Source organism: Macrotis lagotis, chromosome 2 (genome assembly GCF_037893015.1).
Source record: "Macrotis lagotis isolate mMagLag1 chromosome 2, bilby.v1.9.chrom.fasta, whole genome shotgun sequence".
NCBI classification, from domain to species: Eukaryota; Metazoa; Chordata; class Mammalia; order Peramelemorphia; family Peramelidae; genus Macrotis; species Macrotis lagotis.
Genome location: NC_133659.1, coordinates 226,975,338 through 226,994,025, shown reverse-complemented (window position 1 = coordinate 226,994,025; position 18,688 = coordinate 226,975,338). Strand labels below are relative to the sequence as shown.

The 18,688-nt window shown below is 36.6% G+C and overlaps 1 protein-coding gene across 4 annotated transcripts in view; it reads right to left on the bottom strand.

Moving 5' to 3' along the window:
• The window catches only part of USP36 (ubiquitin specific peptidase 36), a 42,161-nt gene that overhangs the window by 10,595 nt on the left and 12,878 nt on the right, over nucleotides 1–18,688 (bottom strand). For 3 of the 4 annotated variants that reach the window (XM_074225028.1, XM_074225030.1, XM_074225029.1), the window contains exons 7-17: nucleotides 15,396–15,463; nucleotides 14,731–14,801; nucleotides 13,317–13,399; nucleotides 9,569–9,680; nucleotides 8,205–8,345; nucleotides 7,552–7,652; nucleotides 6,428–6,569; nucleotides 4,846–5,526; nucleotides 3,916–4,046; nucleotides 1,743–2,354; nucleotides 1,038–1,288 (exon numbers count right to left, since the gene is read on the bottom strand). In XM_074225028.1, the coding sequence (XP_074081129.1) occupies nucleotides 1,038–1,288; nucleotides 1,743–2,354; nucleotides 3,916–4,046; nucleotides 4,846–5,526; nucleotides 6,428–6,569; nucleotides 7,552–7,652; nucleotides 8,205–8,345; nucleotides 9,569–9,680; nucleotides 13,317–13,399; nucleotides 14,731–14,801; nucleotides 15,396–15,463 (2,393 nt within the window). The remainder of the gene's footprint in view (nucleotides 1–1,037; nucleotides 1,289–1,742; nucleotides 2,355–3,915; nucleotides 4,047–4,845; nucleotides 5,527–6,427; nucleotides 6,570–7,551; nucleotides 7,653–8,204; nucleotides 8,346–9,568; nucleotides 9,681–13,316; nucleotides 13,400–14,730; nucleotides 14,802–15,395; nucleotides 15,464–18,688) is intronic. The other variant, XM_074225031.1, reaches the window with a different exon arrangement.

Here is an 18,688-nt window from a genome sequence, read left to right as displayed (position 1 = left end):
AGGAGGACCTGAGTTCAAATCTTAATAATTACTTAGCTGTGAGACCTTGGGAAGTCACTTAACCCCATTGACTTGCAAAAACAAACAAAACAAAAAAGACAGCAAGCATTAAAAATGTCTAATTCTAAACTGCAACTTTCTATTTACCCTGAAATCATCTGATCTCAATTTCCCAAATAGATGCAGAAAAGAATGAACTTACCAGCTGACATGACTATTTTGATTACCTTGGCAGTTTTTATTTTCTGAGTGCAATTAATAAAAATGGCACAATATTGGTGTCATATTATCAATTTGGTTAATATGAATCAATCATCCCCCAGATTATGATCATCTAATTCTATACCTTATATTTGAAGTTATCTCTCCAAAGGTATTGTCATACCTGAGTACCTACTACACCACCTAGCTGCCCCTCTTTATCAAATTTTTGTTTGATTTTTTAGGTTTTTGCAAGGCAAACAGGGTCAAGTGGCTTGCCCAAGGCTACACAACTAGGTAATTATTAAGCATCTGAGACCGGATTTGAACCCAGGTACTCCTGACTCCAGGGCCGGTGCTTTATCCACTATGCCACCTAGCTACCCCCTCTTTATCAATTTTTTCGTTTCATCCTGAGATAATCTGAAAATGCTAAATCTATCAACCTACCCTGAGTTGTGAAGCAAAGGTGGCAGGTGGTATGTTGGAAATTCACTGGACAACAAACTGGGAATTTGCTGTGTTATTATTAATTACTTGTATTTATTTTGTCCATCTCACTTTTTTGAGCCTTTTCCTCTTAAATAAAATAAGGAATTTTCTAAATACCTCATCTCCTCACTTTTCACATTTTAAATGTTATTTGATAAATTATGCTAGGTCATAAATTATTCCAAAAGAGATGTTTTAGTTTTCAAATAACAGTCTTTCTGAATGTCAGATTGCCTTAGAACTAGAATAAAAGACAAAGTAGAACAAGAAATATTAGCCATGACCCACTGATCATACAAGACATTCTCTCAAACTGCCCACCTCCTAATCACCCCTCATCTCACCCAAAAACAAATATGGAGCAGTATTTCCAGGATGCTGGCCATTTACAGCTTGAGACTGATTGCTGTCCTTGTAAACAGTGTTTTCCTTAGGAATGACCTTGTGGTCATTTTGGCAGTCCTTTCTCTGGTGTTTTTGGTGTTTGTTCTCTTCTACTTCCTGTTCTGAATTTTGCTTTCTTTTCTTTTTTTTCTTTTTCCTTTGGGACTCTATAATGGACTCTGGCTCCTTCTTGTCACAAATAGAACAGCTGCTGTAGAATTATGGGAAGTAGTTAAATTAAGTATCTTAATAAAAACCCCAAATATACTTTTCTTTCATCTATCTATAATTTGGCAAGAAGCAGTCTCCACAAACTATCAGCCAAATTCTTATAGTCTAGTATAGCTCTCAAGGAAGGACTTAAAATAAAAAAAAAATCAAGCATGCTGCCAAAATAAGCTCAAGTTATTTATCATAAATAGTTAAAATAAGAAATGTATAGAAGGCTGCCAACAATTACATTATCATTTAAGGTTTAGGAATTATTAGACTGAAGATACCAGGAGACAATGTATTATATCCAATTAACCCAACTGAAGCTATGTCTGGTATACTCTATTCCCACCTTCCATAAAGATTGTGATCAGATAGTATCGTACCTAGAAAGTAAATTTAAATCTCAAAGATATATCAATGTCTTGAGTTCTTTTTATCCCTAGACTCACCTGTCCAAAGATGATCTCTGACAGTGATAAAGTTCCTCATTACATTCCTCCATTCTCTTTCGTTTTTTCTCCTTTTTCTTCTTGCTAAGGTAGTGGGCATCAGTCACATCTTCTATGTGACTGCCATTCATCTCTTGGTTTTTGCTCTTTTCCTCCAGCCCATCAACAGTCACATTTAATCCACACTTCCCATTCCAACTAGGTCTCTGTGTTTGTTCCTCCTGTGTAAGAGATACAGTAACTTCTGTCCAGAATCTATGATCTTCTTCTGTACACTTCCTCTTCTTTTTCTTTACATGAGAAAGGTCGGCTGCTTCTCCATTTCCCTGTGAGATTTCTTCTTCTGGACTTCCATATGGCCTGTCTTCTCCTTTATGCTTTCTCCTTCTCTTTCTGGAGAAGCTATAAGGGGTATTGCTGGCCCCCTGCTGCTGGTGAGAAGGGGACATGACATCCCCATTTACCTGAGGCAGGGGACTGGAGGCAAAGGAGCAGCTATGTGGTTCAGTCATCCCTGAAGACCCAAAACTGGAGGGGAGTGGTGAGGCTTTGACTGAGTAAGAGTTGAAGGCAGACTTCAAATGATTTGATGATTTGGGAGGTGAAACAGCCCTAAAAACAGAAAGACAGGAATATGAAAAATCAGCTCTAAAAGACCTGGGATCAGTTCATTCCTAAAATTCAATCTCAAACAACTTAACCAAGAATATTTATTTCCCCTTAAGTATCTTAATGCAGATTGCTTTGAGATATATAAATAAATTTAAGGAAACATAGTAGGTGAGGCTTGTTTTTATAAAATAAAATTTAATACCAACTATTATTTTGTTTTACTTAAAGTATTGCCTTCAAAAAGTTTAAAGTACTGCTGAAAATTCTGAAATGTTTTTCAATTTAAATGCTATCAGAATTTGAAAATCATAAAATCTTGGAAACAGAGTGCCTAAAACAGTGAACATTAGACTCCATTCCCCAGTCCCAAAACCATCAGGTTGTACAAATAAAACAAAGGAACAAAAAAAGAAAGTCAAGTAAAAGGTCCACATTCTCTCCTTTTGCCTTTCTTTACTTAAACTGGGAAACAAATAGTCTAAATTACATATTTATACAGGCCAGGTAGAATTACTAAAAAGAAACCCAATTCAAAACAAAAACCATGAAAGCTTCTGGTTATATTTCTAAAGAATTTTCTTTTTGTAGAAACAGAACTGGGAAGAATAATTAGCAGGTAAATGCCTATTCAAAATTCCAAACCTCTGTCCTGAAGCCTAAGACTTGGTCTCAATATTAGTATTACTACATACTTCAAGCACTGGAAATACAATAGAAGAAAAAGGAACCATCAAGGAATAGTTTGTTGAATTAGGTATCCTAAACTTTATCCTTCCTTCGTCAAAAAGGTCAAATGCTTTGAGATCTCTATACAGTCTTCAGGGACTTTTCCTTTAATTTTTTAATGAATCCCTTTATATTACAATTTTAGTCTCTTTTTTTTTCTTTCCTTAATGTACAAAATCCTAAGTCCTACACTTAAAAAAAAAATAAATTTCAAAAGAATTCAAAGTATCAGACACTACTGAACGAATAGTAAAAGCAAAGTGCACAGAGCTCATACTTCCAGGAGTTTTTCTGGTTTGGGCTGACATCCATATATCAACGTACCTTTCCAATTAGTGGTGAGAGGACAGCACCAATTTCATTATTTTTCTTGATATGCTCTGGAACTATATTGTTTGGCTAGGAAGGGTGGAAACAGGTTTTGAAATGAGGCCCTTATTCTTACTGCTATCTTTTGTTTTTACATCACCTTTATTTTGAATCTTCTCTTCCTTTTTCAAGGTGTAACAAGATTACTCGGGGAGGTCTTAGTATATAGTTCATAGAACATACATTTATGTCTACTATCATTTATGCATATGGAACAGTCTCAGAAAACAAGCTGTGGAAACTCAGCCTTTCTTTTACCAAGGAAGGATCCTCTCTCAAATTCTAATAGGTAAAAAGAAGAAACAATGAGGAACATGTATTATTGTCACTTTTACCATTCCTTGTTTGGTCATCAATTATTTTCACTTCAATATCTAATAATACAATATCCTTCATAGGGCTAAGTTTTGTTGCTTCCTTTAAACCCAGATTAGAATACACAGGCACCCCTATGTGTACAACTCACCTGATTTTACTGACAGACCAAGAAGAGGCGAAGACAGGGTGGGTGATTTTCGTGGGGTAGGTGTGGTCAGCAAATGATGAATGGGGAGGTGAATGGAGGTCATTGCCGGTCGCCCTCCGGAGGGTGCTGGCCTGTAGTTATCGACATAAATAAAAACTTGGTGGTCTAAAAAAGGTTTCCGTGAGTGAAGAGGAAAAATAAAAATAAAAATGAGGGGAAAGAAGAGCCCAGAAAGAGGGAAGGTTGAGATGGGCAGGAAAACAAAAAACAAACAGAGAAGGTAAGGGGTGGGGAATGATAGAAGAAGAATCAGAAGTGTTTTTGGTTAGAAACAAAAAGAAAAAAAGAAGGATATTTCAACAGAAATCTCAGTACAACAGTTACTATCTTCTTGTCACATCCTTATGCTACATGAAGGAGATGGCTGTCATGTTCCATGCTGACAATTCCCTGTCAAACTCCACCACACCTAGTCTTTCTGTGAATTCAGAGGTAAGGAGTCCTATCTGAACAAAAGACCCTAACTCATTTCTACTAAAGTTTACCCTAAGTTTTAGATATGAGAAATTGGGGGTTAGTGTATGCCTTCATCTATCATCCAATAAGGACAATTAGGTAAAAGCTAAAAAGATACTTCCCCTTTCTTCCTGGAATTCCCAAGGTTAACTATATTATTAAGTATCTACGAGCTAATAAAAGGTTTCCTTAAAATCTCTGATCCCTACCTCCCCATGCCCTGCTACACTATCATAACCCAAGAGGTTGCTAAGGAGAACTAAAATAAATTTCATTTTTCTAAATTAAGGATAAGCCCCTATAGTTTCTCTTCCCACATTAAGCCATTCTACAATTCTAAGATCAGAAAGCAAATCAAACCTGCCTCTCTAGCCCCATGGATCACATGCAGGGAATGAGACTTCACATACCCACCTTCTTAGAAGAAAGGGCCAGTTTTTTGGCTGGTGGGGGGGACATGATGCTTGTAGGCTCAGTGGCAGTATTGGTCAGGACAGGGGACTTTAACTTCACCATCTTAGAATCCTCTCCACCAGGTGGCTCTTTGGTACGCTCACCAGCAGAATAGTCTGTTTCCTGAGAAGTATAGAAACAGCCAACTCCATTCTTCAGGGTCTCTGGCCCCCTGGCTGTCTCACTACTGGCAGAATACTCAGGGCTGGAACTGATGGAATCCTTCCTCTTGGGATCTGCACACTCACCATTACCCTTTGGCCCATGGCCATTAACAGTCACTTCAGGCAGGAGTTTAGGTGAGGTAGCTGGCACAATATTCTTGTTCTCCCATGAGCCTTGCCTACGGCCCTCAAGTTTAGTGCTACTTAAGCTGTTGATGCCATTTAACCCCTGAGATACTTTTAGTGATGGAGAGAGGTGTTGCAGGGAGAGAGGCTTCTTGACTTTTTTTCCCAGTTTATCCAGTATGACAGGTCCATGAATAGGCTTTGCAGAGAGTTTTGGGGACAGAGACCCCAGGGGCAGCTTTAATTGAACACTTCCATTCTGTGATTTAGGGACCACAAAGCTATTCCTGGAAACTGGAACACCATTTTCCTCTGCTGTCTGCTGTTTTTTAACTGATACCAAATCCAGTTTCTAAAGGAAGTTCAAGAGAAAGCAGAGTTTAAGGACTTTGAGGTAAACAAAGGACAAACAAGGCATTATGTAAGCAAGGTAAAACTCATTCTCATAAAACTACAAAAAGAAATTTCACTTACTGTAGAAAAGCCTAAGAAAGAAACATTTCCATACACAGTCAAATATGATAAAGAAGATTGATTCCACTTCATTTCGCTATCTTTGTTAACTCCTAAAGAGATGAGCTATATTTTTCAAACTTATGGACAGATCTTCTTTAGAGACAGAAAAAACAAAGTCTACTTTGAAGTTTTTTAATTAAGTTGGTTTATCAACATTCACCTTTTATGATTTATCCCATCCCCTTCCCTTACCGAACTTATGGCGCTATCCTATACAAGAATAAAATTATACAAATTGCTTTCTTTTTTTTTTGTGGGAATGGCCAAATTTATTGTAATCTTGGGGGTTTCCCCATTATCTTCCTTGGGTAAAGAACAAGTTACACAGTTTTTTGATTCACTTCACTTAACACAGGCTAGTACAGGTCAGGGAAAGAATGCAGACTTATGGAATTAACAAATTACTCTGGTTGTTTTGTTCCCTCTGATTGCCAGACCAGATTCTGCCTATGAAAAAGGATCTCTGAGAAGTCCAAATTAATAGTATTATCATTACATGTAGCATATCAATTGATATGAAAATCACAATTCTCTACAAATTGCTTTCAAGTTATTTCACTCTAAGCTCCCAATTGCTCAGAAATGGCCAGGTCAGAATCACCTGTTCTAGATTTCTTTTTCTCAAATGATAATGATTTGACAATTAATTGCCCAAAGACTGAAACAGATTATCCTTGAAGTTTTATTTTCTGTTTTTTTTTCAAAAAGATGTTTTGGATGCTCTACAAATTACTTACCTTTCCAATTAGTGGTGAGGGGACAACACCATTACTAGTATTTTTCTTAATGTGTTCAGAAACTGTATTATTTGCTCGGCTAGCAACAGCTGAAGTAGTTTTTGCAATGGGGCCCTCAGGACTTTTCTTAGAGCCTGGAATTCTGGGAAGAGAAGAAAGTTAGCAATAAAGTTGAAAAGAAAGCAAACAAAATAGGTGACAAACTAAGCAAATATTAGGCAAAAGAAACAATACTAGAATTAAGTCACAGCAGAAGGGACTTTAAGGTTGCTAAATGATCCATATATAGAGAAAAATATAAACGAAGGTGGTTTTGGGCAGTCTAAGATATATGACTCTAATTGAACAAGGCATACCAAACTATAAAGATCCATTTCCAAGTGAAAATATTCTGAATGACTATGTTCCAAGGTAGTCAATATAATTCTAAAATGCCTCATTTTAATTCAGGGGCAAATGATTGATTTTTGGTCCTAAGTTCCTGGGACATATAAAGATACCAAAAACCTTAAGACAGAAGTACAAAGGAAGTTGGATTATTTCAAAATTTAAAAGCCAAACAGTAAATGCTCTTACATTCCCTAGGCAATGTTTTGCTTTTAGTTTAGAAACAAGTCATTCTATTTTTGAAACTACAATAATTCTGATCTAGTCTTACCTTCAATGGATACCTACAATACAGGGAAGGTTCTAAGATATATCCATTTGGGAATGACCCTTGAAATTCTAGGCCCCCCAAAACTAACAGTCAACTAAACTGGTACCCAGGAGGTGCCACATCTGGGATCTATGTTAGAACTTTCAAGGTCAGTTTGAAATTGAATGCTTTTGGAGATTACAAATGAAATGTTTTGTTAAAACTTCTATCCTGGGGGCAGCTAGGTGGCGCAGTGGATAGAGCATTGGCCCTGGAGTCAGGAGGACCTTAGTTTAAATCCAGCCTCAGACACTTAATTGCCTAGCTGTGTGACCTTGGGAAAGTCACTTAACCCCATTGCCTTAAATAAATTTAAAAAAAAAACCCACCTAGATTCATAAAAAAAAAACCCATCTACCCTACCCTGAGTAATTTCCATTGAAAGAACCCAAAGGAAAGCTCTAAAGGGAGACATCAAAGGACTTACCTGAGATAGAACAGAACATAGGCCTGCTGGGTCAGGACCACTTTGATATTACTACAGTGGACCAAAGAATCATTCATTTGGTACCACTGCCCATTGCTAGCCTAAAGTCATGAATAAAAAAAAAAGGGGACAAAGATCACTAAAAGTACTAGATTCCCTTCTGTTTTGAGTAATAAAAATTACTATCTTGTCATTTCTAATGTAATGCTATATATAATTAGGTTCTCAGAAAATATTGACAACATAGTCTGGTCTCAAAGAGTGACTCCCTAAAATGTTTGACAATAATTTCTAATTCTTTCACACCTCATCACTCCTTAGGTTCTTTGTTTCAAAGAGATATGAACAGCTAATCTCCATACCTTCTTCCATAAGCAAATACATTACCTTAGCTAAGATTCTTCTGAACATTTATCTGGTAAAGCCTTTTATAACCCAAGCAATTAGAGTAGTTACCTTTCCAATTCTTTCTCTAAAGTTTGATATTAGTATATGTGATAATAGTAAAGATTCTGATAGATTTTTTCAGTGGGGCTAAGTTTTTGCTAGAAAATTTCCTATTTTTCCTAAAACAAAGGTTATATAGAGGTTAAAGCAGGGCTTAATATAACCTTTAAAGACTGGCTAAATCTAAAAATAAAAGACAGACTTACCTTCACATAACAGTAATAATGTCCAGCATGGCAGCTATAGCCTGAATGGACAAGTACAGCATATAACCCATACATGACAGGATCACCATTACTTTGTGACATATATGGGCGTATATTGAGAAATTCTGGATATCCCACATCCTGTTATATAAGAAAATAGGATAATGAGAAATCATATCAAGTTAAAAAGTCCCTTTTTTGTTTTGTTTCTATCACGACAAAGCAAAAATGTATTACATGGATTAACAACTCAATAGTTCACCCAATTGAGCATGCTGTAATTCATGACAGATGTTTAAAAGGAATGTCTTCTTTAGTTTGACATGATTATTGTAGTTTCAAATTTCAACTATTTCTACTCTTGTTATAAAGCAACAAGTCTCACCACCCAAATTTCCAATTTTTTCCAAAAGTAAAATGGGAATAAGACTTTTTCCCCCATTACTATCCCATACTTACATTATGAAGATGAATAACCTGAACTATTTAAAATAAAAAAATTTATGGATTAATATACCTATTTTCGCCAGTAAAGTCTATTTTTATAGAACGATTCAAAACTAAGGTCATTCCACCAAAAAAAGGTTAAAGAATGAGATTAAAAGTGAAGACTTCAATAAAAATTGGCAATTTATCCTGGGAATATTATAGGAAAAAAGTATTCTTTGAATAATGGCTAAAAAAATAAAATATACCAATAATTTCTCAAAATTTTACTGAATTTCAAATTATAAAAATAAAGAATAAGTAAATTAATTGAAAAATCCAGACACTTTCATTTGGCAAACCAGGTACTTGTTTGTTTTTCCAATCATGGCTAACTCCATTTGGGGTTTTCTTGGCAAAGATCACTGAAGAGTTTGCTATTTTCTTTTTCAGCTTATTTTACAGATAAGAAACTGAGGCAAATAGCATTAAGTGACTTGTCCAGTGACTTGCCCAGTTCACACAGATAAGTAAGAGTCTAAAGTCAGATCTGAACTCAAAAAGATGAGTCCCTGATACCAGGTCCAGCATTCTCCTCCATTGTGCCAGTTAAGCTACACAACAAGATATTTAGTTACATAAAAGTAAATGTATTGTCTATTTGTTTAAAATCATAATATGTCATTAGTATATGATTTTCAGAAAGAGAGGAAGATGGTTGGGACCCAGTACAGCTTCCAAAGCTCTTGTGTTTAGTGAATATTTTTTTTTTTGCAAGGCAATGGGGTTAAGTGGCTTGCCCAAGGCCACACAGCTAAGTAATTATTAAGTGTCTGAGGCTGGATTTGAACTCAGGTCCTCCTGACTCCAGGGCCAGTGTTCTATCCACTGTGCCACCTAGCCGCCCCCTATTGAATAATTCTTGATAGAAAACTTACCTTGGTGATTTTACCCCCACTGAAGTTTGCAAAGCGTTTCAATGAGAGGGTTAAGACATTGGATGTCCTGTGGATTGTGAAGCGCTTACTGGCTGGAACTTTTTTCTTGCACCTATAGGGAAAATAGATTAAAAAAGAAAGAACTGTTCTCTCATCTATATGATTTGGAAATGATGCACAAGTAGAGAGGATATAAAATGTTTTCTTTAACAAAGGGTAAATCACCACAAAAATATCCTTTGCTTTTAGACATTTTATGATCATATGAGGAACAAGAGGTTATTTATTAAACATAATACAAACTATGGAGTTAAATTAAATCATTACCCATCACACTTAGAAAGTTTTATTGCTATTATTTATGTATCACTGTCATTTCCAGATATAGAGTTCTCCCTACAGTCTCCCCGCAAAAGTTAAGCAAAACCAACTAACATGGGGCAGCATATATGTAACACTTTGTATCTATGGTCCCCTAACTTGCTACTAAAACACTTAAGTGAGTTTGGCAAAAGTAAGTTTTTGGCAAAAGTAGAGATAAGGAGAAAATATGGTTAATATTAAAAGAATTGTAGATAAAGAAAAGAAAAAATATACAATAACATAATAATATAATAATCTGTAAATAAGTAACAAGGAAAGATGGATTTGGGTCAAGTTGTAAAGAGCTTTAAAAGTCAAATAGAGGGAGTTATTTAAGTCTGTTCTTTGGACACTTTTCAGTCATGTCTGAATGTGATTCCATTTGGGATTTTGACAAAGACGCTGGAGTGGTTCACCATTTCCTTCTTCAGGTCATTTTCTGGATGAGGAAACTGAGGCAAATAGGATGAAGTGGTTTGCCCAGGGTTACACAGCTGAGGGAAGATTTGAACTTGGAAAGGCAAGTCTTCCTGGCTCCAGGCCAGACTATCAACTGTACCACCTAGCTGCCCCTATTCCATTTAAATCTATTAAGAAAGTGACTAGATCTGTTGTATACTTAAGGAAAATCACTGCAGTAGCAATGCAGAAGATGGATTAAAGTTGAGAAAAGACATAAGGATAGCATTGCAAGTGCCTTGGTCAGAGATAATGAATGTCTGAATTGAGGTGGTAGCTATAGGAATAGAGAGATATGAAATGTGCAGAGGTAAAAAAGGCAAGATTTGTTCATTGATGGGGTATAAGGGATGAGTGAGAAAGAAAAGAATTCAACTTCTAAGTTATGAATCTGGGAGATTGGATGAATGACAGAATAGGGAAGTTTGGAAGAGGGGTGAATCTGGGTGGCTGGGTGTAAGCTTGAGATGTAACAATTAGAAATGTCCAGTAAGCAGATAGGGGGGCATTACTGAAACAAAGAGTAGAGAATGGGATTCAATATATAAATCTGTACAGAAGTAATAATTAAACCTATGGAAACTGCTGAAGTACCCTAGAAAACATCCAGAATAAAAGGATGGACAATACCATAAGATACACAAACAGCTCAAAAAGATGAAGATAAAACTAGTAGAAGATAAAAACCAGCCCACTCTCCCCCGCCCCACTCCATCTCCCACCATGGGGGGGATGACTTTTATATGTTTCAAGACAGTAGGGAAAGAATCAGTAAACAGAGAGAAATGATGACTGGAGTAGCAATGTGTTGGAGAAGACAGAGTGGGAGGGACATATGTAGATAGATTGGTTTTGGCAAGAAGAATAGAGATAAGGAGAAAATATAGTTAATATTAAAGGAATTGTAGATAAAGAGAAGAAAATGAAAACTTTTGGACAATAATTAGGGATTAACTTTCTTATTTTTTTAGTTTTTTGCAAGGCAATGGGGTTAAGTGACTTGCCAAAGGTCACACAGCAAAGTAATTATTAAGTATTTGAGGCCAAATTTGAATGCAGATCCTCCTGACTCCAGAGCCGGTGCTCTATCCACTGTGCCACCCAGCTGCCCTGGGGTTAATTTTTTTTTATGCAAGAAGGTGAGGCAGGGTTGGGAGAACCGTGATTCTGTGGAGGCTTAATGAGAGGTTTAGAATGGACATCCAGTGCACAGAAATATAAAAATTGCCCTGTTGTAGTGAGACTTCAATGAATATAAATGAAGGTGGTTTAATATAAAAATATGTTGTATACTTAGCACAGGTATATGACTTCTTCCAGCTTCAGAAAGAGCCCAAAAGCAGGAATAGAATAATGCAGAGCTGGGATCTGGGCAAGGGAAAAAAAATTAGTGGCAAGGAATTTTAGAAGAGGATAGTCTGGAATCCAGCTGATTAACTAGAGCAGAGACTGGAAAAGGAAAAACAAAATCATAGTACAGCAATGGTCAGAGAAAATACTAAGCAATAAATGGCTCAGAGGGGTCCTGAGTTTAGAAGTGATGAAATTTGGAGAAAAGTGAAATGATAAATTATGATAAGATACAGGAGAAAGGTTTTAATCAAAAATTTCCTACTAAATAAGCAAACTAAGTTATGGAATGGAAAGATTGAAGAATTAGGTTCAAGGAATTTAAGGGAACATAAACATAAATGTTGAGTTCTCTTCATATAAATGCAAGGGTTAAAGAGGAAAACAAGATAGGAATTTATGACCTGGAAGTTGGAGTACCTTAGCTACCATAACCTGTATAGGGTTAGCCTATTAACAAATATTTATTAAGCATTTACTATATATATAAAAGGTGCTAAGCACATCTAGTACAAAGAAGGGAAAAAATAAGTCCTGTTCCCAAAGGTGATATATTCTAATGAGGGAGACAAATCGTAAACAACTATTTGCATTTAAAATATCTACAGAGAAGATAAGAAGATATGGGAAGTCATTAAAAGACACTAGAGAAAATAAAAGACAGAAGAGAGGGGGCAGAGTATTCTAGAATGAAAAATAGAAATGGGAGCTGGAGTGCTATTTGAAGAACTACAAGTGGGCCGGCATAGCTGGACCATAGAATGAGCAGGGAAGTAAGTTCTAAGAGTGGAAAATAGGACGGCGCCCAGATTAAACAGCTTTAAACCAAATATCAGAATGCCTATTTGATCCTAGAAGTCTTAGGATCAAAGAGCTCCTAGAGAGGGCCTCAGCCTTTCAAAGAGTGTGAATTCAGCCCAGAGATTTAAGCCCAGGGGATAGGAACCTCTACTGATGAACTACTTTTCTCCCTAGTACTCTAAATCAACTGATTCTTCCTTTTCCTCCTACCTCCCCTTACACCCCAAAGCTAGAAAACAATACCTCTCTCCTGCTTCCCTTATCCTTTAGATTGAAAGGTATAATCCTTACCTCCCTCTCTTTACCATTCCCTTCCCCTTCCCTGCAGCCTGACATAATGGAGAAGGAGTAAATCTCAAAACCAGCAAGTTCTGAGCTACTCACTTAACTTCTCAGTCTTCTTGGCAGTTCTCTAAAACAATAAATGGGGGTGGGGGTGGGGGTGGGGGGAGGGGAAATGATTCAAAAGTCATGTGATGTTGGGTAGGATATCAAAGGTATAGAAAAAAATATTGGGTCTTTTTGAAACTGAGCAAAGAAATCAAAAGAACATCAAGATGACTGTTTTCCTCTCCACATAAAATTTGTAGAGCAATTATCTACATAACCAACAAGGAGGGTAAAAGGATAGTAAAGTGCTTCACAGAATAAGTGATTTTGGTGAGGAAAGTCATCTTGGTAAATGGAATTAAAATAATATTACAACATCATGAAATATCTGGGAGAGGTGACAAATTTTAAAAACACTCCGAGAAAGAACCAAAAGCTGATTTACTTAGCACACATGTAAGCATTCTCTCCACTCAAGACATCTGGTTTTACAAACAGCTCCAGGGCACGGACAATATTTGCAGCTTGCTGTTAAGAGACAAGTATAAGGTAAAAGAGTAGAATTTTTAAAAAAAGAAGTCTATAAATACAAGGAAAATTAAAATTAAAACTTTTTTAATTTGAGTTGATCAAACTTCCATATTATATCAGAATCTGAGTTTTGAAATTTCAATCTAGCAAGCATCAGGAGAGAATGTAGATCTATAATGTTACCTGTTTTGTGAACTGAGGGAATTGTGGGAATAGGGTGAACCATACTGACTCCATTTTTGTGGTTCAATTCTGGATCTAGTTCAGTTCCCTTTCTATTCAATTATGGTTAAACCCAATTTCTGCCTTGTGAGAAAACTTTATTCAATTAGGAAACTGTGAGAAAACTTTATTGCATTATTTGAATCTAGCCCTGTGTGGCTGGAAAGCTAGACCACCTCTCCCTGTTGCTTAGAGATGTTTAACTAAGAACATGCTTAACCAAAAATCTAGGTTAGTCAGATCCAAAGAGTAATATAATGAGTTTTCTCATCAAGCCCAAGTCTCATCTGAAAATTGGCTCTGTACTGATCAATCAGTTTGTGTTTTCATGTACCTCTGATTGAACATTGGTCATTTTGGGGGGAAGCAAGAGGTGATTTTCTGATTTCAGGGAATTATACTTGTTTGCTCCCTCCCTCCCTCCCAATTTATAAAATTCCTAATCTTTCCTCCAATGGGAACTCAGATTACCTAATTTTGTATCCCACATTGTACCCTATTATTTTCTTTTAACTAACTGGTCTTACTTTATTGCTTTTAAAGCATTAAAAAATCTGTCTCCCCTGTATTCAGGGTCCATAGCCAAGCTAAGGAAGGCCTGGTCCCAATGTGTAATACAATTTTCATGTATTGCTTAATAAATCAGTATGCTCAGCTTGAATCTTTGTTTCCTCAGTCATTTCAGAATCCAACTGTCACAGAACTCTAATGATTTTACTCACACCCACACATCCACCCCTCTTACCCCCCCCAGGTTCTTGAGTCAGTTAACAGGGTTATCAAAAGTACTGTTAAGTATTTTTCCCCTTAAAATTTTCAGGTTTGCTCTAATTTATAAATTATCCTTATTAGTAAGTTTTACTACCACAGTAAAAAAGTTGTAATGCAACAAAGAATGTTCTTCTAAAAAGAAAAACTTACTTGATCCTAGAGGACTTAGGATCAAAGAGCTCCTAGAGAGGACCTCTAGGTTCTTCACAAGTATTTGTGAAAAGCTGTCAATAAACCTCCCCACCAAAGCAACATTTCCCATCTAGCTCTTTTTAAAAAGTTTAAATCCCCACTTTCCCAACCCAGACGTAAGGGACAATAATATAATTTTATACCCTGATCTCCAATGCAACATCCAAATAAGGATCATAGGTATCAGAGACGCTCTTACACACTGAACACTTAACTGCAAAAGAAGAGAGCAGAGAGCAATTAGTCAAGCATCAGTGAAACTAAATGTAACTGCTGCAGATTCTTTCTCATTTTTCCCAAAGCTTACCATATTTTTTTATCTTTCAAAATTTTATGACAATGTTAGCAAAAGATTATGATAAAGCTAGCTTTGCAAGTGTCATTACATTTGGTGAGATATCTCATTTGGAACTCATATCATTTAAGGACAAAAAAGATAGGGAACCAACCAAAAGCAGACCAGAACAACTTTCCCCCCAATAACCAAAAGCTTTCTGTATCTGTTGATAAACAAGATTATCTGGGAGATCCATTTCCCTCCAGCCAATGTTTCATGATTTTTGATGTTTTAAGAAATGATAGCAGGGCACAGTGGATAGAGCACTGACCCTGGACTTAGGAGGACCTGAGTTCAAATCCCACCTCAAACATTTAATAATTACTTAGCTATGTGACTTTGGGCAAGTCACCTAATCCCATTGCCTTGCCAGAAAAAGAAAAAAATTAACAGTAAGGATTTTTTTGGATTCCTTTGTTTACTACTACAACCTACACCTAAGAAAGATATGATGAAAAAGTTTGTACTCACCACGAGATCTGAGGTAACCTCCAAAGATCTGATGAACTAAAGTAGTTGCCTGAGTTTGACGATCTAATCTACAAAACAGACATCAAACAGTCCATGACAAAACCCACTAATGGGAAACTTCAAGAGCAGTAATATAACTGGATACTACCTACCTCCTAGAATTTGTGTTGTGGGTAGATGGTCTTAAGTCTCTTAAAATGTTCTCATGACAAGGAGAACATATGACAAACCAGGTCAATATTATTCCACTAAGGTCTTGTAACCCTTCAAGACATTTCCTTTCATATATGAATGAACATTAATTTGGTTCAATTGAAACCAGCATTTTCCCACATTTAAATGAGCCACTGTTCAGATTATCTTGATAAACAGCAATTAGATTTTTGTTGCCTCAAAGATTTAAGGTACGGTTTTTTTTAAACTGGACTTGTGATTTTTTTGGTACAAAGAATTCCCAGGGAGAAAAACTATTAATGCAGATTAGCAATTACTGTGCAGTCTTAAAAAATGAGAATTGCCTGGGGTACTAAGGGATTAAGTGGCTTTCCAGAATCAACAAACTAATACATGTAAAACTCAGTTCTTTCTGACTCCTTTATCCATTAGGCCATTCTCTCTCTCATATATATATATATATATATATATATATATATTTAGGTTTTCGCAAGGCAAATGGGGTTAAGTGGCTTGCCCAAGGCCACACAGCTAGGTAATTCTAGGTAATTATTAAGTGTCTGAGACCGGATTTGAACCCAGGTACTCCTGACCCCAGGGCTGGTGCTCTATCCACTACGCCACCTAGCTGCCCCCTCTCTCATATATTAAGGCAGCTTTCGGGGTGGCTAGGTGGCGTAGTGGATAGAGCACCGGCCCTGGAGTCAGGAGTACCTGAGTTCAAATCCGAATTCAGACACTTAATAATTACCTAGCTGTGTGGCTTTGGGCAAGCCACTTAACCCCATTTGCCTTGGGGAAAAAAGAGACAGGAGCTTTCCAGCTTCCTTTTGTAGTCTCCTCATTTAACTGCAATCTCCTTGAGGGCAAAGACTGTCTCTCTTTAGTCACATTTAATTTCACATTTTAATCACAGTGCCTCTCATATAATAGTGTTTAATAATGCCTAGTAAATGACTATTGATAGAATGACTTATTAACACAATATGCATAGCTGCAATTACTCAAGGGTGGGAGGATACTCTGAAGACCTTAACATTCCCTCTCTAAACTCATCCTAGAAAAGATGGCTAATATGTTTATTAAAAACTTCTAAATTTCCCCAAGGCAATTCTAGGATATTTCCTGCCTTGCAAGAATGACCCACAATGACTCAGAATTCATAATTATTAATTTTATATGGCCAAATCTGAAAAGCATTTTAAACAAAAAAGGAACAGCATCAAAGAACAAAATTATATCATTTGAATGTCACTTTTGACCCTCATTTTCTAGATACGCCTTATTTAAAGCTTTATCTCTTCATCAGGTTAAAGAGACTCCATGAAAAACATCCCTAATTCTTGGGCTCTACAAGCTGAATACTGCTCCAGCAGAGGCCATAGATGTGTCTTTCTTTGGAGTCTTATATAGATCCTTTGGATTTAGACTTCAGAGTCTGAGAAATATAAAGTTTACATAGCAATAAAAGTACTGACTGCAAAAACACCTTCTTGAATACCATAAATTTGTGTTCCCTTCAAAGTAAATCAACAAGCACCCACTTACTAAGTACCCATCCTCTGTGCCAGATACTGTGCTAGGCTAGTATACAAATATGATAAATGAAATTATCCTGATTCCTAAGGCGCTTACATTCTAATGGGAAAGACAATGATATATATGAGTATGTACAGAATAAATATTAAAAAGAATAAAATACACATCAATTGTAAAATAGCTAAAACACAAGACAGTTTCAGAGGGAAGGCACTAGAATCGAGGGGATCAAGAAAGGCTTCATGTGGTGCTTAACTATATCTATAATTGAGGGAAAAGAAGAACTTAGAGGCAGAAGAAAGGAAGGCAGGTACCCCAGGCATGGAGATAAGACAGAATCAGGAATGGGAATGTCATGTGAAAGGATAGAGAAAAGGAAAATATTACTGGATCACAGAGTACAAGATGGGGTATGAAGTAATGAGTCTGGGGAGATAGGCTGGAGCCAGGATGTTAAAAGTTTTAAAAAGTCAAATAGAGGGGCGGCTAGGTGGTGCAGTGGATAGAGCATCAGCCCTGGAGTCAGGAGTACCTGAGTTCAAATCTGGCCTCAGACAACTTAATAATGACCTAGCTGTGTGGCCTTGGGCAAGCCACTTAACCCCATTGCCTTGCAAAAAATAAAAAAAAAGTCAAATAGAGGAGCTTGTATTTGATTCTGGATGCAAAACACAGGAAACCGTGGGTGAGTGAGACAAGTGCGGAAATGATATAGACATAGAAGAGTCTGCAGTTGGCAACTGGTGTCTCGAGAGAAGAGTTGAGGATAACAAAGTTACAAATCTGGAAGAAAGGGGAGTTTAGGGATAAAGATATTGAGTTTAATTTTGGACAAGTTAAATAGAACATCTAGAACAATAGGGAATTGATAATGTGGGATTGAAGTACAGGGTAAAGATTAGAACAGGATATGTTGATCAAAAAGTCATACGCACAGAAATGATAGTTAAACCTATGGAAGCTGATAAAATCATCAAGAGAATGTAGAAAAGAATAGTGCAACTAAGCAGAATTTTGAGAAAGCCAGAATTAGGGGTGCAATATGGATAAGCAAAGGATACTAAGGTAGATAAACAGCAATAATATCAAAAAACTTAAAAGGGGGAAAGATCATCCAAGTGAAGAGTTTGGTCAACAACAGCATTCAGCTATATAAATATATGAATAAAAGTCATTAAAGTTAGCAAATTAAAGAGATCACTACTAACTTTGGAGGAAGCAGTTTCAGTAGAGTAATAAAACAACTAAGAGTCCCACTGAAAGGGCTGATTCAGAGGAGAGGAAGTAAACACATTTGAAAACAGTTTTTTTAGGAAGTGGTAGGGTATTTATAAAGGAGTTGACCTCTAATGAAAAGAGTCATCATACTGTCAAAAACAGGAGGAAAAGAGAGAATAGGAAATGAAAATGTCAAGGAGTTTGAGTGGAAGGGAAAGGAAAAATCGGGAGGTTATGCTGACTGGCCTCAATTTTCTCAAGTAAAAGGTTTTCTCATCTGAGACAGCAGGCAAGGGAGAATTGTGGGAAGTTTGAAGAGAAGTTAACAAAATCTTATATGGGGGGCCGCTAGGTGGCGCAGT